At 39.3% G+C, this 21867-nt stretch overlaps 1 protein-coding gene across 12 annotated transcripts in view; it reads right to left on the bottom strand.

Annotated features, from left to right (window-relative positions):
- The window catches only part of LOC105431819 (RNA binding protein fox-1 homolog 2), a 266891-nt gene that overhangs the window by 31790 nt on the left and 213234 nt on the right, over positions 1-21867 (bottom strand). For all 12 annotated transcript variants that reach the window (XM_089074930.1, XM_089074932.1, XM_089074931.1 and 9 more), the window contains one exon: positions 14785-14805. In XM_089074930.1, coding sequence (XP_088931056.1) covers positions 14785-14805 — 21 coding nt within the window. The remainder of the gene's footprint in view (positions 1-14784; positions 14806-21867) is intronic.

Genomic DNA, 21867 nt, shown 5'->3' with positions numbered 1-21867 from the left:
GAGAGTATGACGAGTCAGATAACTTAAGAATGAATGAATAAAAACGGATAAATTCTGAATGAACCGTTTCTTTAATTAACGGGGAAGAAAAGATTCGAGAACGGTAAGACGGAATCCGGATTCGCTTAAAATTATTAATTAAAAACGTAATTGCACCGGAAAAAATTAATATTAATTAATTTATATTAATATTAATTCCCGATACGTAAAATATATAACGAATTAGATTCCCCGACAAGGACAATCGCTTTTAGCGAAGATACAATTCAAAAATCAATTAACACGTAGGTCGAAGGCATAAACGTAATCGAATTAAAATGTATATTTTCCAATTTCACACGTGAGATAAACGCGGAAATAATATTTTTGTCGTTTCGTGCATCGTTTTGCACGCTCATCAATTATTACGCGATAACTTTTCGCGCGCGCCATTTTCAACGCAATTACCCGATAATGAGAATATTGGAGGAAAAGGAACTTTTATCGTGTTACATCGTGAAACTTCGTTATTGCGCATTTGAGCCATCTGGCCTTATCGAAATTATTTTTTCATATCAACAGCGACGCTTTTATCGCTCGCAACCGTAATTGTCAGTACGTTATCTATTTTATTCTGTGGTATCTTCCTCTATTTTGCAGTACCTTTCTATTAAAATTAATTATAAATCTTCAACCTATTTAACCTTTGTAGGACACGAGAAAGCAGTAAAATCCCACAGAATGCACGAGTCACTGTTCCTTAAATTTCGGATAATGTATCTGACTAGCGACTCGACAGTTTCACGTATGTTATTTACGCGTGGAATTTTACGCCGACCTGACTTTATCGTTCGTACATACTGGTAGCCCGAGGGAAAATTCCAATAAAAGAGAAAACGTTACTTTTTCCCGTTCACTGAGCTGCCTCAAAAAAACAAATGTATTTTTAAATATTTCGCGTTCGATCTTATTGTTGTGCGCAGTTCGCCCGTCGCCTTTAATAAGGCTTAAAAATTCACACGGTGACGATTCACTTCCGTCAAGTTTTTCTGGCGCATCGACGTGACTTTGCATTATTTATGGGACGCGATGTTCGATTCAGGAGAGAACAATTACAATACAATACATATTACAATTTGAATGCATCCGGGACACGGGGCATCGCGTTATCGCATGGCGGCGAGAGGGCGTTAAGAGAAAAACGATCTGCGGAGATTCGGCTTATGCGGGAGATCAACGGGGGCGCGTTTGCGTGCATACACCGGGAGTCGTCGGCGGTACTGTGAGTAATTAATATGATTGAATCCTGGAAAGGAGAAGGGGTGCAGCAGCTCGTGCAGCTTTGAGGCTTTCGTTTCGCGGCCGGTGAGAACGAGCGCGCGCGGAGAGAACAGAGGGGAGAGGGTGACTCGCGCGGAGAGCACGAGAGGGCGGTCGGCGGGTGTGGTGAGGGGTTGCTGGCAGGGTTGCGATCAATAAATGCCGCTTTCCAGCATCCACCCCTGGACCCACGTCTCTCCCACGTGTCGTTGTCTCCCTCTCGCTTCCTCTCTTTATCTCCTCTTCCGTCCGTCCTCTATCGCCCTCCTTCTCTCTTCCTTCTCTCACGTCCTCTCTCCCTCCCGTTCCTTCCTCCTCCCTTGCACACTTTTGCACAGCGCGGCTCGAAGCTCTTTCCATCGCTCGCTCGAGGTACACTCGCTAGTCGATACAACGAGAGAAAAAGGGAATCCGAGTTTACCTATGTATTTCCCCGAGCGAAGCTGTATACAATCGCCTCGCGCGAGAGAGCCACCGGCGACCGGGGACTCAGAAATGACAGACGACCGTCGACGAAAACGTTTGCACGATGTTGTATCCGCGTTTAGGAAACGACGTTACCGCGAGGAAGAGAGCTGGCGCGATGCTCGATTGATTTTCTCGCTAAGAGGCGGCGAGAGGGAGCCCCATTTTTGCGTCGACACGTGAGAAATTGGAAGGTTCGCGGTGAGAACGGAGGGCAAGTTCGTCATTTGTAAGGCTCACCCCTTTAAACACGCGGTTGTTACCCCTAATGGTACACGGTCTTACAAATTTACGGGTCTATCGTGTTCCTACGTTGAGATTCCTGGTATCCTCCAATTCTGTATTTCAAGAGAGAAAAGACAGAAAGTGTGTGTGTGTGTGTGTGTGTGTGTGTGTGTGTGTGTGTGAGAGAGAGAGACAGGAACAAAGAATGAAGAGACGAAATCTTAATCCAATCTCTTAATCTCTTAAACGACATATAAATTATGCGAGGGAACGGAATGCTGAATTTCGTATAAGATTACGCGTCGAGGGAAACGAGTCGAGGATTCGGTCTTTTGAGATTATTCGACATTTCTGAAAGTGACGGCTTGCTCGCGTGCGAGTCGAGCAATTGAATCAACTCGCTCGCCTTTTCCACGTGGCGCGTTCGAGTCGTAAATCACGAGTACTTAAAGCGTAATTAAGCCGCATTAACTTTACAAAGTGGGCGATGCGAGAATCAAGATCGAAGATCCTCTCTGTGATCGCTCTAGATCGTTTCACGAAGATTAAGATGTTTGAATTATCTTTGGTTGATGATTCGTTTCATTCGGGAAATTGTGAAACTTCGAATATCGATCGCTTTTAAAACAACGCGTCGAAAAGGGTTTTCATTCCCGGATAATGGGCTTGTGAAAACGTGAAAGAAAATATTATACAGCGAGAGAATCGAATTAAAAGACTGTATTTAATAACATGACAAACTTTATAGCGATAGCGGACATTTAAAGTATTAAATTTAAAATCACTTCGATTTAAGTTCGCAATTTTCACAGAGTATTAATGATTAACGACGGTTTCGTAATCGGCGAGGAACTATATATATTCGCGTTACATCACCAATTTTTAACACATTGTTACATGTATATAACACGCGATTACGTTGTTATGATACGTATAGCAATTGTTTCGTGAATAATAAACGTCGTTATCGGACTAAAGAAATATCGCCGGCGTAATGACCTCTCTCGTGAAGTTTATTAAACTCGGAGAAGAAGAATAGCGGCGGATATTAAAGCGTATGTCACGTTAAGCATTTCGCAAATAAATCTGCTGCAGGTCAGTAGTTCTGGAAATGAGCGCGGTCGCGGGAGATGTCCAAGTACTAACCGATCTTGTTCTTTTCATAAAGAAAACGTCAACGTCGAGGAAGAGAACGGAGAAGATGCAAGACATATCCGGAGAGGGAAAGGAAAAAGAGATATATATATATATATATATATATAAAAATGGATCAAGTGAAGATAATATATATAGAATGCGAAAGAAATAAGAAGTAAGAACATACACGGAAATAAGTGTGAATGCAGCCGTGACAAGGCTGAAAAGTCAGTCAAATGCACTAGAACCACAGTCGCATAACCCAACGAGTAAAGCAACAGTGATTAAGGTGTGGTGTTTACATAACGTACTTCTCTTGGCAAATTACTTGGAATTCAAATCAATGCTCACAGGACTAATGACATTAGCAAACAGGACCACGACCCGATGAGAGCGCATGGCAAACCTTCGATGTGCCCGAGACACCCGTTACGTCCATCTTTCTCGTCCGGGGCGCGCGAATATGATTCTGGAATATGAGGGGTGGTTCAAACTAGCGCTTACTAAAAATGCCGGTACAAATCTAGATATGAGATTCTACATGAGGAAATTAGAACAGCGATGATATCGCAGATATTCACATGATTTTCAGAAAACGTGACGTAAAAGTAAAATTAAAACGAAAACTCGCCTTCGAAAACAAAATCATTTTATCTCGCAAATCTAGAAGTCAATGTCGTTAAAAAACAAAGAAAAAGAAAAAAAAATGGGAAATTACAGTTAGACAATAGTCACAATAGTGTGTTATCTCACCGAAACTATTAATTATCTCGGCAAACGGCGACTCGAGAATGTCGATCGGTTGAACAAGGGAAAAGTTCGCTCTAATTCCACGAGTACAATTCCAAAGCTTAAAATCTTGCGCGTTTCGCTCTCTCTCTCTCTCTCTCTCTCTCTCTTGCGCGCGCGCGCGCGCTTTATCGATCCGAGCTCGCGCTCGCACACAGACGAAGGGTCTCTCTCTCCCGAGGGTCAAAAAGTTCCTTCGCCATATCCCAAGGCTTGCAATGAAAACCGTTGCTCCGCGATGGAGGCAACCAAAGTTCCTGAAGCGGTGGATGAAGGCGCATTCTCGCATCGAGGTATGCAGGTACAATATACGTGTTCTTGCTACACAGATAGACTCGATCGCAAAGTTCCAAATCGGCCTCGACTCGTGTGCCGACTCGACTGAGATATATGATTCCATGCACTAAGAGATATTATTCGTTCCAGAAGTATAACAATAACGATTACGGTCTCCGAACGAAAGCCATTCAAAGATACTTCCGAGCAAATGGTGTGAGTGAGTAATATACGCCAAAAAAGGAGATGCAGAGATTAGTATATATATATATATATATATATATATATATATATATATATATATATATGTGTATATAAACGTGAGCTCTCTACTATCACATCTCGCAAGAAATCACTATCTACGGGACACGATCATAGTGATTCAACATTGCTCCCAATGCCGGCGCGGGATGATGCGTCTTCGGTGTGTGTTTGCGCGATTCCGATAACGACTCCGCACGACGTGATATGCTTTTCTATCGAATCACCCCCATGGTGACTCCACCGAGTGTCGGCAAAACTAATCCGTTTACCTAAAATCGTTGCCCGAGAGCTTTTACTTCCCTCGAAAGTTTTTGCGAACAATTATCCGATTGGGAGATTTTCACTTACGACGACAGTTTTCGGGGACACAGTTCTCCTTAACAATCGCATACGTTAGTGGTTCTCAAACTGTGCTTTTTTTCTCAAACTAAATTAATAATACAAACTAATAATAAAATTTAAAAAATAAAATTTTATTTTGAAAAAATTATTTTAACCCTAATATCCTTAAATATTAATAAATGTACAAAATATCTTAATAAATATTAATAAATATGATTAGAAATAATCTAAAACTCAAAATCTATTTTCCCATTAAATAAAATTCAATTATTATTAATTATTCTGTATGCGTTATGATTTAATTCTTGTAACGTAAATACAAAATGAGATTTTAACAGGTCACTTTATTCCGTCGAGCGTGCTATTTTATTATTCTTCTAATCATAACGCGATTCTCTTATTCCGGTCTGTTAGAGACAACAGTAAGGCTCGTTAAACTTCAACGATTCATCGATAATTGTCGAAAGTAAGGATTGGCGGCAATGATTCAATAAAATTTAACTGCGCGAGAAGTGATATTTCTTGCCATATATAATATACATTTCCTGAATAGCAACGATAAAAGCCAAAAGTATGAGAACCACTGAATCGTCTCACGATGAAAAATATTAACGCGTGGGAATAATAACGGAAATATCTCGATGTTGATCGACATCCGCGTGAGAAAATACTTTCGAGCAATCGTGTGATTACGATAGCTTAATAATAATTTAGTAAATCGATAAAAGATCCACCTCCCTCCCTGATAAGCACGTTACGGTCGCGATTGTCGTTCCTCGAGAACACGAAATTGACCGAATCGAATCCTCTCTCTTTACTTGGGAACGACGACGACGGAGTCGTCCATCTCCTCGTCGAATTTTCTTTTTCCAAAAAACAAAGCGCACTCCCGCTTGCGGCCCACTACTAAAACTGCTGGCGGTGCTTGCACGCTCAGACTAATTAAGGCTACGCACTGACGACTAATTAGTGGATGCCAGGCTAAACAATCAGTAAGAAAGGTGAACGTTGTGTATACGAGGCTGTTTCTGAACAATGCTCCCTCCTCTCTTAGTAAATGTATAAAAAATGATTTAAAAAAAAACAAATGTTTTTATAACTTAAAGATTTAATCTCAAAAATGTTGAATTAATTTATTCATCATAACGCCTTCGAAAATGCAAGGTATTTTTCATTAGAATGCATTAATATTCAAAAATGTATTTTTCGCAAAAAAAATAGAAATAGAAAAACGAATAAATTAGATTTTAAATTTTTGTGTAAAAGATATTGTGATATCCCATATCACGTAGCCATTAATAAATATGATGTAACTAGTATCAGGAGACGCGATTGTTCAGAAACTTCCTGCATATTATATACTTGTGTGCCTGCTGAGATAATGTCGACGACGACGACGACGACGACACTCGCACGATTCTTTCGTATCGTGTGCGATTACTCGCGATACAATTGACACGTTTGTTCCGCCGAAAATTTCGCGGACGATGTACACGATCATCGGATTCGCGAAGGAAAGAAATGGCGAGCGACGTGGCCGACACGATCGGCGATTAATTAAACGAAGAACGGTATATACCAGAATTAATTAGTTACCACTAAAATCAAAGGCGGCATTTGTTCGAGCATGCAGCAACCTTCGCCCGTTCAAAAAATTATTTATCATGTCTCTCGCCAACTAACACACCGTGCCACGATCCATTAACATTAATCAATGACAATTAATAAACAGTTCCAAAAAAATAATAATAATCATAGTAAGAAGAGTAATAAGTATTACAGACTGTGCCGCCATGGCAGCCCGTACGTGAAATAGTGACAAAGAATTAAGAAAAAAAAAAAAAAAAAAAAAAAAAGAAAGACAAAGAAGGAAGAAAAATATTGAAAGAAATTGCATCGAAAGAGAAAAAGAAATCGAAACGAGTGAGAAGAACATGCTTTCTCGTGTCTGTGTCGCGTTTTGTTCTTGTTCGTTATTTTTGTTGTACGCGGAATGTTCCCTCGCAAAGGTTCTCGTTAGCTTGTGCAATATGCATCCTGATTTGAACGACATGTAAAAAGGGACGAAAGAACGCACGAGAAAGCCAAAGAAAGAGAGAAAGAAAGGAAAAAGAAGAGATGAAGACAAAGTAAAGAAAGAAAAAAAAAAGAGAGAAATAGATAACACGATACTGAAAATCGCTTTCACAAACTACTTCGCAGCTTGTAATGTATACGTTATGAGTGCACATATGTTGTTAATCGTACGATACTGCCAGGACGGATTATCATACATGTGAAATTACAATATAATAGATATGTGTCCGCGTGCATATAGCGCTAACGTTTCTGCGAAGACCCATATACACGCAGATACATACGGTATATCGGTATAGAGATATATATATATATATATATATATATATATATACATATATACATATATATATATACATGTATATATATATATAATATATACACAACACACACATATATATATATATATATATATATACATATACACACATACACGTGTATATATATATATATATATATATACATATATACATATTATACACATATATATATATATATCTCAATATATAATGTAATGTATATATATATATATATATATATATATATATATATATTCACAGGTGAATCTCATATGAAGGCAAGCCAAGGCCACGACATGAGACGTGCAAATTAAAAAAGGTAATAATATTAAAAAAGAAGCAAGTAAAAAATTCTCTCCCAAAACCGCTCCAACCACAACCAAGCACAACCACAGGCAAGATACGGGCCTTTATGTCAACGAGACAGTCATCAACCAGTGAATGTGGCGCATTACCGTGATTATTATATGTAATAGTAACAATTTAAAAAAAAATATCTATATATAATGTATGTATATATATATACGTATGAAGTATACGAAAGGCGGGTTAAATCGACAGGAGAGGGACATATAAAAGAGAACACGTGGAAATGGGGAGGATGGGAACGGGGGGGGGGGCAAGGGGATTGCAGCGGACTCGATCGGATAATTCGATTAACTGACTCTCGTTAGCGATTCCCCCAGCTTCCGTTCACACTACGGTCATAGTCGTGAATGCGAAAGGGGAGTCTCATCGCAGTTAACCGAGAGTTAACGCTAATCGACGTCGAGTGCATTTGGTGTTTCTAGGGTGAAACTAGGGTTCGAGGAAGGCTCGAGGAGGAAGGCTCGCAGGACTCGCGGGAGGAACGAGGTGGATTACTATTAAGTGGAGGGAGAGACGAGTCGACGGTGTGTCCCGAATTAATCGAACTGGCGGTGTGAGTGAATCAGTATATATAAAATACGTATATAGAGAAGACATACACGCAAAAAACAAGCGCGGCGACGATGCCGGAGAGGAGGAGAGGTAGGAGAAGGGGGTTTTTGGTTGGGCCGGGGGATGAATTAATCGATTAATCTGCATTTCGGACACGAGAGTTTTTAAGGCGGCCTGGTGGGCAGGCGGTACGATACTGTGAAGCGACCAAAGTGTGTGCTAAAAGAGGATTGTTAATGAACATTATATACGACATACTCTCGCAAGTCATTCACGGAATTATTATGTACGTAACGTAAATACCTCATGCTTTTACCACTGGACAGATAGAGCCCTAAAGATTAAAAGCTACCAGGCGAGACTCTTGTATCATCTCACGGAGACTCTCGGGGATTGTGGAGTATTTTTTTTTTCTCTCCGAGATTTCGCGACGCGCCTCTTTTCCTCCTCCCTTTCGTAGCGTTCGCATTTCGAAATTCAACAGAGATCAATTTCAACATGGTCTCCCCCGTTTTTAAATGTGTTAATACATGCTATATTTCCATCACTTTTTTTTTCTTTCCAAAGACTCGGTTTACATTTCTCAATGTATACCTTTATGCGTATGACAGAGAGATCGCATCATTTTTAATTTAATCAAGACTGACTTTTCCCTGTTTTTTCATAAAGAAGCAAGATGCAGAGCTGAGAAAAGAAGCGCGTCCAACGGGTTCATCTCCGGGCGTGACGCAGATTCTATGCATATCACAATCCTTGCACATTCCTGCCTACATCGTCTCATCGTTGTTATTTGCTACTCGCTCAATCCCGCTCTTTTTTTTTTTTTTCATTTTGCTTTTTGTAGGAAGGGGGCCGTACCTTTCGGAAATCATCGCATTCGTGGGCCTCTTATTTGATTATCGTTCTTCAATGTATCTCCAGAAGTCCTTTTTCTTCAAATAGCATCGTTCTTCGGTAAAATTCTTCTTTAGGCCTTTCGCATTGCGACGCAAACAACTGTTCGTCCGCTTTCTTCCTGATGTCCCGCTGTCGTTCCTGATTCTTTTGTGCCGTTGGATAATCACAGGACATTTCAGTCGCAAAAGTACTCATGGCCATATTTTTTACCACGTTCGTAAAAGATGGATTCCATTTAAAATGAGTTATATATTTTCCGCAATATTTAATTATTGTTAAAATAATGCATTCTGGAAATCTCAAAAGTATCGAAATCTCAAAAAATCTATCAATTTGGAAAACTTTCTATTATCACTTTTACGAGCGAAAAGTCCTGCATGACTTTATGTGTTCTTTTAACACTCCGTAGATTACCGTCGCGTATTCAAATAACATAAGCGAAATCTCAAAACAAAAAGCCTACAGCATGCATCACATCAAAATCGTCGTCGTTGGTAAGTAACTTTTCGGGATTCGCCTCTCATCGAATGTATTTTATAAAAAATCCCTACTATGAAGTACAATAATTAATTCATGATTTGAAATGACAAATCACTTACGAAATCTGTTACACGATATTGTTGATTCTAGATTTCTTTACAAGTTCTCAATAACTGATTTATAAAAAATATAAAAAGCTTTTACGATCGGTGATGCATTATAATGTAATGTTTCCGATGTGGAAAAATTCATCCTTACAGCAATATAAAACTCGAAGTCGATCTTTAACTCTGCAAGATGCATAAAATAAAATTAATAAAATTTTTACAATTTGTAATCCTGCGATTTCGAGAAAGCTTTTTTTTTTGTATATTCATTTACGGCGATTCAAACTTTGAAATTATGCAATTTACTATCAAGGTTACATATAATAGACGTCGAACGACGCGTCGCAAAGGCAATAAAATCTTACACATCGAGAGAGGCAAATCTTTTTCTTTTGCCGGCAGCAATTTTCCTCGCACGTTCCCAACGCAACCGCGACAGCGCGAAACTGAAGTGGAAGAATTCTGACACGAAGATAAAATTGGAGAAAAGAACGGACCGAGGCAACGGAAAGGGAAGAAGAGAGAAGTGTAGTAGAGAAGAACGTAGGAAAGCGGTATGAAATGGAATGAAAATTGTTAGGGGACGCGGAATGCGTTGGAAACTGCGAAGCAGAGTAGTAATATCGTCGCGAGAAGTGCGAGAGGTTGGGATAGATGAAAAGACAGAGAAGCGAGCGGTCCAGGAGGCGAGGAAGCACTTCGGATTCTAGATCTTTCCTCGGACTGCGAAAGAGCTCTCGCTCTTTCCCGCGTCTTCTTTTCGTTATCCCATCGCTGAACGCAGTCGTCCACGCTTGTGCGCCCGAGCGTAATTCGCGCGAGCAAATTTCGACAAGAAATTTCGACGAAAAGGAGAGAACAAAAAAATTCTCTTCCTTACATGACACGGGTGTGGATCGCACCCGTGTTCAAAGAGGTAAGGTATGTGACTCAAATATTCTCTAAGAGCAGATTCGCAGAGGGTACCGAACGACGACGATTCGATGAATAGAGACTGAGAATAGAGCGCGTCGAAAATATCTCGACTACTTACGGCGGAAATTCAGAGGTGAAATTCTTCCGCGAGAAGACCGAGAAATGTACGAAATGAATAGATCGACGGAGCGATTGCATAGTCAAATAAGAAGAGAAAACTAAGGAATAAGATAGATATAGAGCCACAGCGATAAAATCGCGTTTGCTTCGCGCGCGCGCGCGTTTATCATTTTAAATTCTTCTTTTTTTTTTTTAATATATAAATTCATTATTAATTTTGTCATTTCCCGAATCAAAAACCATTCGATAAACTTGATAAACTATTAATTATTCTTCGATAAACTAATTTTTCTTATAATATCGACAGCATATATAACAGCATATATGACAGCATACATAACAAAAAGTCAACATTTTACGTAACTGTATGAAAATTTTACATGACTCGTATCGACCAATTCCCTGTTTTTCTTCGATAAATAATAGATACATGCATGAACGTGCAATTGTAAGAATCGGTTTTCGATTAACTCGTCGACGATGTGTACAGAAAGTAAAAATTTCCCTTTATTGACTGAGATGTGACAAATCGGTTCGCTTGTGTGCCGCGCAGATTTGTTCCGGCGACCAGCGACAAGAACAAGCACTTTTTGTATCGATTTACCTCGTTTGTTGTTCGTTTCGCTCCAAGCCTCGATAATACAGCTTGTCTTCGCGACATTAACATCAACTCTATTTGGCACAATTAATTCTGATTGCACAAAAGAAAATATTTTCAAAAAAATATGCTATAATTAGTAAGCACATATAACTGTCATATTTTATTTATATCCGTATATGTCAGGATTTTTCGAAAATCAATATTTCGATCTTTAAATAAATTTTCACTTTTCTGCACTAGTCTTATCGAACTTTGGCGCAAAACTGAATACTGTCAATTTCAGCAATAGAAAAATATTAATGTTCGTATATAAAATTTACTACTGGCCTCGTGGAAAATAATGACCTTCTCTTTACATTTATCACGTTGTCGTTTTTGTTTCACATGTATCGCTCAATTTATCCATCTATTTTCTATGACATTTTTCTCGTCTAACTTTTGAATTCTGATCTTCTGTTTCTACAATTATCTATCTCCATGCGTCTCACTGGTATTTCATAAAACATTTAATCGTCCACACACAAACACTCATTTGACGATTAACTATACAGTCTAATTGCTATGCAACTAACGTCGTGTGTCTTAATCTATCAAAATTTTTGTTTGAATAAGCCTACTTTCTACATCTGTAAAATGGGGTGTTATGGCACACGATTGATCGATGGATCAGAAAAGGCGGAATAAATCACGATCGCGTAGTTCATCTACCGTTATTTTATAACGAATTACCCCACTTTACTCGTCTGGCGAGTAATCGATGTCACGATCTTTGGAATGTCGGTTTAACCCTGTAATAGAGTACAGTCATGCGGTTGCGTAATACTGTTCTACGTTTCTAACGGATCCTGCAAGTACGTTTTAACGCTAAACTCGACGGAAAGCGATCATTCGCAAATAGAACAAAAAAAATTACATTACATAAAAAAATAGAGACGGCGAAACGAACGCGACCAAGATGTGTGTAAATATGCGTTAGAACCACTTGCAGAGCTCCACGTAAACTTGATGCTACGTTATTCTTAGTCTAAGCGGCATTTAAAAATGCAGCCGTATCTCTTCTGCCCTATGTAAAAATATATAAATATAATCTACGTACACTAATTACACGAAGTATCTAAAATAAAAATTTACTTAATCATCAAAATCAATACCCTGTGTGTTTCTTTTTTGGCACAGTAAACTTACTTATGTTCTAGAATTGTTATCCTCATGTTGCTTTTGATAAACGACATTAAAATTGTGCATTTTGCAAATTGAATTTCGAGAAGCTAATAATGAATGAGCAACAAAATAAGAAAGCCTCTTCAGTCTTGATAAAAAAATTCGTATATAAAAAATTTATAATTATTCTTAATACTCTAATACCCTGTACTTGTTTCATTAAATCTAAATCTATAACTATTTCAAAATTATCCAATAATTCACTTGACTTTATCAAACATTTGCATATACGTATATATTTATATCAAATTCTAAGCAAAATACCGTGTCAATAAATCTCATAAACAAATGAAAAAAAAAAAAAAAAAAATACTTTTACAATGAATTACGTTCTATCGTTTTATCGTTCTATTGTAAACTAAAACAGTTGTACATTTAGATAATGGAATTTCCGTTTGAATCAATAAATATATAATCAAGGATGGCTGATATTAAATCCCTATTTTACAAAAATAATATTTCGACAGATTTTTCCTATTCGAAAACATTTTTTTCTGGCAAAAGGAAACGCACGAAACAGAATCACTTTGAATAAATAAAATCGTATTTTTGACTTCCGCTCTTGTAAAATTGTATCGAAATTCGGTGTGACAGAAGATAGAACGATGCGATGGTAAAAGCATCAGAAGCTAGCGACTTTGCGATTATAATCTCGTTGCATTGAGAAACTTTGAAATAATGCGACGTCTCGCTCCAGATTCGTTTCCGAAATCGGAACTAGAGATTCTTAAATCAATCGCCTCGTTAATCTAAAATTCATAGGAAAGTCGCAACTTGCATGATTGACTTCGTGACTATTAATTACTTCCGCTCTAAACTCTTGAAAGTTCTATGCAAAAGACAATGCGCGTCACAAAACAGTGCCAGAAGAAATGCGGTTCGATACGCATTATTAATAACACTTAGTTTCTAACAATAACATTGCTGCAAATAATCATCTCAAAATATTAAATGGTGTTACTTTTATCTAACACTTCGCCATTTAATCATTATATTTCTTACGCAACTCTTCCATTATCGTAAGTTACTTTTATCTCGATTCTGTTTTGTGCAATGCATTTCCTTCCGCACGAGCATAAAAGCTGTTATTATACTTTTTGTAACTTTCTCACCACGAGATAGAAACGGGCGATGATAAGAGGGGGGGAACTTCGCCTTGGCTCGAGGGAAACAATAAAAGAAAAATCGGTTGTGTGAAATTTAGGAGGGGCTGAGCTTTGGTGTATCTCTCCTGCTGAACACGGATAGAGAAAAGACAAGTATATAATAATAATAATAATAATAATAATAATAAAAAGATGTATATGTACGTATATATAACAGGAGAGACATAACAGTCTTTAATCCCGAACTGGCTGAACGACGAGCAATTAGTTGTAGGTAAATAAATATTCTGGACCACCCACCTTGCTTCTGCTGGGATCATCGACAACCCTATAAAGAAAGAAACGCGAGAGATCCCGTTTTCGCGCACTCAGCGAGAATTCTGCCGAGCGCCCATTTAGGACCAGGTGTTGGACCTGTGTCACACAAGATCCATCACGATCACCGGAAACGATATACGAGAACATCACGAGTTGCCTCGTGTCGCTCTCACGTGGAAACGCGGTTCGAATAAACAGAGACAACGAGAGAAACCGAGTGAAACTTCCAAAGCCCGAAAAGTGATCGCTACACGAAAATCTCTTCACTTAATTAATAATCATAAGCAATTAATTAATATTTTATAAATATTTCTTATTGCTCACCCAAGAAACTTAACTGGAATTTAAATTTATTAAAAAAATAATTTGCATTATTCAGTAATCTGTAAAGACAAACTTCACTAGACACTTTTTGCATATAATTAGAGATTAAATCTCATTATCAAAGATCAACATCTTCGCGATGTTGGGAAGAATTCATCATTCCGTCGACTCTGTCCATTCGGTGCGTCTTTATTGAAATCGCGAAATAGGAACTGTTCCTCCGGTCGGAATGTATCGACATAAACGAAAAAAAAAAAAAAAAAAAAAAAAGAAAGATAAAAAAACCAAGGAACTGTCGTCCCTTTTCTAGCATAGCTAATACGTGGCTATTTCGTTTTGGCTTGGTCGTGGTGTGTGGCGGCTGTGGAAAGACTTTTAAATAAATAAATACGTTATCTCGAGAATGTTTCTCTCGCGCGAATACTAAGATGAATACTGATGATCCGCGCGCTCGCAACAAGACGAGGAGCGCGGGGGCCGTCATTGTCATCATTGTCGTTGTCTGATTGGTCGTTGCCTTCAGGAGAATCCGTGACAGTTCTCACGGATCTCGAAGTAGAGATTCAGCAGTGCCGGTTCGGGGACGTCGTGGAAGCACCTACCCTCTGGCCACTGTACACACACTGCAACGAGAAAAAAAACAAATGTCTCTTTACATCTGGTGTTTCTTCAAATAATAAAAAAAGATGAAAAAAAAAAAAAAAAAAAAAGAAAAAAGAACAATCATGCGGAACATTTTATTTCGCGATTAAAGCGGTATTTTTAACCTATTATCCGTGCGGGAACTCTCGCTGATAAACCCCATTTGTCGCACGACCGACGAAGATAATTAATGGGATATTTAGCGGTGTTCGCAATTACCTGGCGTAACACGGTAACGGAACATAGGGCTGATGGTTATTTGAATTAAACTGAAAATACCGTGTCACCGTTAATAGTTTGCTAGTTAAGAACGAAGTTACATCGTTTAACTGTAATAAAAATTATACGACATAGTCAAACAATTTTCTTCGTTACGCCAAAATGTTATTATCTCGGTAATCGTCATTTACCTTATAAACAAAACTATATGATTTATACGATGCGCACGTGAAGAGTGTAATAGGAATTTGTTCGATTAATATCAATTTAAATTAATATCAAATTACACAAGGTAATTGCCAACAGCTAACCCGCAGCTGTGATTAAAACCCTCGTTCTTACTTTGCACTAATATCGCTGGGCGTGGTTGATTGATTGCCACTAAGTTTTTAGGGCCTCAAAGGTGCCACGAACTCATTCTTCTCACGAACGTAAATTTCTCCGTGAAATTCTTTGAATTCTTCGAACAGAGAATTTTCCCGTCATTGCGAATTTTACTCATGTGTTAAAATGAGAAAAAGAGCGATATTCACATTAAGGTTTCCACTACTAAAAAAAATTTATAAATTTTGTGGCAGCGATCGATCGTAAAGTTCTTTCATTGACAAAAATAATAACACTAATTGATGAATAACAATTAAATTAATAAATGCTGTCACGTCACATTAATAATTGCATAATTTAAGTAATTGTTTACAGAATCGACGTATCTTTTTTTTAAAATAATTATATCAAATTATATTACAAATTTATCGTTATTATAATACGTTTGGAACCAAGTCTTCGTGATAAACGAAGAATACGTAACACGGTTGGAAAATGGATTTTATGTCTCTGAAGGGATAACCGCGAGGTCTCTTCTCTGCGTAATTGGCGGGAATTATGTAACAAGAAGATTGGCCCCATCGAGAACGGCCGCGAACTATCGGTGCACTCTCCTCGTCTTATAAAACCCGAGATTGCAATTTTCTTTCGAGAGAGATGCGGGCGCGCACGCTTCGATTTTGTTCCCGTCGGGGGGATGAATAAGGCGGGACGAGAGCGAAGTTTGATGCCGGGCGCGTGATTTATGGGGGCACTTTTTTCCGAGATTATGCGCATAAAGATGTTTTAAAATCAAATCAGTTTTTACGAACTCGGAAATATGCGCCTGCACGAATTCTGCAAAATTTCCCCATTTCATAATGCCCATAATAACGCTCGCCCGATTGACGGAGAGGCGAGATCACGGGGAAACTTTTACGAGTTTTGCCCCGATATTCGTTTCCGCGCCCATCAATTATAAGGCACTTCGATTGAAATCCATTTGCAATTAATTGGTAACTTAATGCCCTCCGTATATATAGTTGATTGCGGCTCGATCGTTATCAAGATCTCAATACACAATGTAGCGGAGGAATAGTGATGATTATTCATTATCATCTAAACAAACGGATAAAACAATGTATGTTCCGATGTCAATAAACATGAACGCAAATTGAGCAGATGTAATGTGCGGGGATATTTAACGATGCAGAAACGGAAATACACCCGTATAAAATAATTTCGTAGTTATTCGTAATTATTCCGTTATTTCTTTTTTCCGTTTTTACATAGTAAAGTTCTCAGAACAACGCATCCCCCCCGGTTCACCGACGTCATTCTTACATTAACATTAACGACGCGTGATCTACGTACACGCGTAATGGGGCACGATTTCGTCCCCCCTCCCCTCCCATCCCCCAGCATCCGTGGGTCTGATGGACGCGAATACCAACCGTGGGATTGATCGCGCGATTGCGTGCCACGCGGCTATATCTCCGGCAAAGCAGCCGTAATGAAACGGAAGGTGGCGAATTACTCGCCCTTCGCTCTCGCCCCTGGCCGGCCGCAACTCCCAACGGGGGAGGGGGGGGGGTGACTCCGGCCGATATCGCGTTGCCGGGGATGACCCGCGAGCGGGGGATGCCGGATGCGGTCACTCGGCTCGTCCCAGCGCGGGCGCGCATATCCACGTCGGATTTAACCCCGATTCGACGAAGCACGCGCCGATGTAACGCGATAAAAGCGGAAACGAGCAATCGGATGATGGACCCCTGATAACGACTCGGAGGGATAACGAGGCGGGCATCTAAAACTCGGCTTGATTGCCGAGGCCGTTGCTGCGTGCCTAAAATCGAGGAAATTTCCAAATTCGCGTAAATGCGAGCCGCTTCGTGAAACGAAAGCCGTTTGCGCGACGTTAAATCTCGATATCTGAATTATATTACACGGGGGGCGGGGGGGGGATGATGTTTAGGGTGTAATCGTGGACTTCGTAAATTATGCAAACTTTGCACTTTTTTTATTTTTAATTAAAAACGCGCTGTTCTTAATTAAAATTGTATAAAATATTTTATATTTGGTGGTAAAATCTAGCTTTTATATTATATACGCTATTTGGAATAAAATGTTCGTTTCATCGTGATGAAAAATTCGAGTGTCAAAGCAGTTTCTGTCCATTCAATCTCGTTTAAAAGATCTTGATTACATTCACATGCGCTAGATTTAGAAGCCACAAATTCTCTCTTGATTTTCAAAATTATGAGAGAAAATTCCTGACTATAATTATGAGAACAAAATAAAATTAATTAAAATGTGTGTGTGTGTGTGTGTGTGTGTGTGTGTGTGTGTGTGTGTGTGTGTGTGTGTGTGAGAGAGAAATTTCTAGAGATATTATTACATAAGCAATATAATAGACTCTAAAATGAAAAAAAATAGAATTTGATGGAACAACGATGTTTTTTTTAAGATTCAAACGCGACTTTTACTATATGTTATTTTGCCGTCGGAAATTGTGATCCTTTTTTGGTTTCGCGAATGAATGATGCAGTAGAGTTCATCGTTATACGTACATACGAGAAAATAGAGAGAACGTAAGTTTAATATAAACGGAAATGTAACACGAGAGATAAAATGCTAAAAGTAGAGATAAATACATATGTATAAAATATCTCTTTTATAATATCAACTTTGTAAAATGACTTTATCGAAGTTCTGTATATATAAATGTCATTTGACCGTTTGCAGGAAATAATACAATAATAAAAGAGAATAAATTACAGAACAATGGAAGGACAAAGATTCTTTCTCTCTCGGCTACGCTAATTTTAGAAATTATTCAGTGTGTACATATATTTAGGCACTGTTTACGTAAGAAATTCAACAATGGAGAAAATAGGTAGTTTCGTCTTGCAACAAGCACGTTCGTTTACTCTCGTAAGTTTACCGCACTGTAAACATTGGGTGCCTGCTCATTTACGTGTACGTAGCTACTCGAAGCGAAGATGTAATTGCATCTTGCGAAACGGTTGTCGCTCGGCAAAGAGATCTGTAATTTCGCCCTGTCTCTCCGCTCGACGACACTCGCGTGCGTGCGTAATGCGATTTTTCATATACGTGATATTTCGGGTGTATCGGGTCAGCGCGTCGTTGGCACATGACGTGGACCCATGAAAATAGACGCGCGCCATTCCACCACTCGTCATGTCTCTACAAGGCAGAATTTTTTTCGTAGACAGCGCCGATTTATTTATCGGGCGCAGCCGCGGCGGACAATAGTGCCCGCTTTGCATAAAACTTATAGAATCTCGCGACGAGCCGGCGGTATCGAAAATCATGCAAATATTACGCAAACACGTTACGCGGTGGCGCGTGAAATTCCGCCCCCGTCTCCGGCGTCTCCCTCCCCCTGCCCGCGGTTCCCCTTTTGTGTGCGCTTTTCGTTCGTTCCGCGAATTTCTCGCGCGAAAATGCTGGCGTGCATATAAAACACGCTGTAATTCCATTAAACCCCACTTCCGGTATTAACCGCCGGTACGACGGCGATGGCGGCGGACCGACTCGCGATGGGAATAAAAATAGAATTTTTTAATAAAATAAAGAGCTCCTCTCTCCGCAGGTCGGTCAGCCCGACTTTTTCGTTCCACTTCTCGTGCTTATTTCTTGCCGATGAATCGGCGAGCGGCACCGAGAAAACGAGAACACGAAGAAGGTGAACGGAAAAGTTTCGTAAAAAAAAGTGCGCGACACCCAGTCGCCAAATAGATGCGAGGGTGCGCGTTTTTTTCCCTCTCTTTTCCGCGGGAAATGTTCTTCGTTTCAGCGACACCGGCCGCTTTGTACGTACCGCTGCAGCTGTAAATTGGATTGTAAGAAGAGAGTGCGGTGTTAGTCAGATAATAATAATCCCATTATTAAGCGAGGAAGAAAGGGTAAAAGAAAAAGAGAATCTACAATCTTGAGCGGAATAAAAATTTTTATAACTAAATATTTTATATTCCTTACTGAAAGTAGAACAATGTGATAAAGAGGAAAAAGAGTATTAACCGAATTATACTTGAACGCTGAAGGTATTGGGCGATAATAATAATAAGAACAATGCACGAATGGAGAGAAAAAGGAGAAAGACACGCAATTTCGAGGAAGACGATTTCAGACGAATAAAAAGTTTGCGGCAAAAGCGGACTTAAAACGAAACGAGGATAAAGTTTCTTCCTGAGATATTACGTGCGATATCTCGATGCGTTGCACATTCGTCGCTTTTTCTCGCGCGGGAGGGCAAAGACGAGGGCAGCGATTTTCGCTCGGAAGAAAAAAAAACCGCTTGTACAACCACTTGACTTGAGGGAAACGAAAGGGAGAACGCGGGGGGTGCACGCCATGCGAGCACGAGCGAATGTATGCATGTCGTGCGGCAGGACATTATTTACGCGACAATTAATGAGCAGCGAGACTTTGCGTAAATTATGGACATCACGTATACCGCGGGTACCGGGTGTTCTCACGGAAGTGGCGAACGAAGGAAGCGGCATGCGGAAGCGCCGTGAAACGTAGGTTTGCTGCCAAACGGCGGTAGGGGAGGTAAAGCGCAGGGCGAAAATGTCAGACGTGATCTTGGCAAACGTTCGCGAAATTCTGCCGCCCTTACGATTATGCCATCGCGAATAACGGAAACGTTAACTTCGTCACTTTCGCCCAAGTACATTCTATTAAAGTTTTTATACAGATCGGGAAATAATTTTGTCGGGCCAAATTAAAATATTTACGCAAAATGTTCCAATTGTCTGCTAGAATATCAAATCATTTTTGTCATCATATTTTGATAATTTTGATGCGCCAACAAAATTATTTTATCTGACCAAATTTTTACATCCTTTTATGATGATAAATGACAACGAGATGTGCTATAGTTTCCTAAAATATAGTTTCCTAAAATACCATAATAGTTATAATCATAACGTAAAGCTGAAATATGTCAGAAGGAGAATTTTATTAAGATGATCTTTCTTGAAACAGAATCAATTTTTTATCGAGAATTTAAATCTTCGTTGGAATTAATAGAGTTGCCAGAGATTATTTCAGACAGGCATTAAAATTGTCGAACACGTAAATTTGGTATCGGTTAAGCGGATTGAGAGAGCGCGTATCGTTGCTTAAGAGAAAGTGGGACAAACGGGGGCAAGTATGCAATTTTTATGACTCGGCTTCTGTAAATCCCGGTCGATCCGGGATATATATATATATATATATATATATATATATATATATAAGGGTGGAAAAAGATATACCAGCGGCGGAAAACAGGTCGGCGGGGTTATTCGGTGAAACTTGTTCGGACTCCTTTCAACGTTATTTACACACATGGCGTATTACGCGGTGAAGTATGGGAACAAGAAAGAGTCCACATGGCCGGAGGCGAAATAAATTTTGCGGGTTCGCACTTGCGAAAATGGCGCATATGGCACATCGTGTAGACTTAATAAGTAGAAAACACTAACCAAAGGCATACAACAATAATGTTACAATTATCGCTTTAATTTTACAAGCATAGAAATGTTACCGAAATAACGCAATTATTTTTGTTACCCTTTAAATTAGAGGAGGACGAATTATTAAAGCCATTAATCAGCCATTAAAAACGTTCACAAATTTCTTTCTGTGTCAATAGGCTGGAAAGAATGATTTATTTTCGAAGGTATCTGGTACTCGAGCGAAGATTAATGACTGTATAATGAGACGAGTTACCGCAGCTATATTTGCCGCCGAATAAATTTCTCTATAATTAGACGCGCGTGCTACTTTTACAATTAGGTCAATTTAAGATTGATACACGCGTTTAACTGTGTAATTGTAGAGCGTCATAATACCGCCAACGTGTCAGCTATTTTTAAATGCTTACCATAAACGGAAACTTAATACGATATGTTATATAAATTACACCGTGTGTAAATTAGATCAGATTATACCCATCTGTATCGAGTTACACGTAGTGAAGATCGTGTGTGCCGTGCTAATTCCTGTTTCTCATATACAAAAACACAAATAGCACATAGATGAGAAATCTAATCGTACATCCACAAATACATTCACCCGATTCGTCTACATCGGTTCCAGGATCTGCATATATTTCACTATTATCAGCATTAAGAGCGCGCGGTGTAAAAGTTCACGGAATAAAACGTAAATGTCGCATTTATCATTTATCTCACATCTCAAGACCACTTGCCACGTCGTGGCAAGAAGTAAGAAAGATTCGTACAAAACCTTTTACCGAGGCGATTAACGCCTCTGTTACGTTCCAGCGACTTTTCGATTCTTCCTGAATTTATTAATCGCGGAACCTCCGTGGAGAATCTAACGAGGGAATTATACTTCGTTGAGTTTTCGCCGATTAAAAAAAAAAAAAAAAATCAGGCGCAAAACGTGAAACGAAAAGTGTCAGTGTCGTCGATGCCGTGATGTCGCGGCCGTCGTCGAAACACGAGAGAGAGAGAGAGAGAGAGAGACAAGCGCGAGGTGCGCGA

The sequence above is a fragment of the Pogonomyrmex barbatus genome, unplaced genomic scaffold (genome assembly GCF_055798465.1).
Source record: "Pogonomyrmex barbatus isolate J1 unplaced genomic scaffold, ASM5579846v1 scaffold18, whole genome shotgun sequence".
Classification (NCBI taxonomy): Eukaryota; Metazoa; Arthropoda; class Insecta; order Hymenoptera; family Formicidae; genus Pogonomyrmex; species Pogonomyrmex barbatus.
This window is presented reverse-complemented; position numbering and strand designations above follow the sequence as displayed.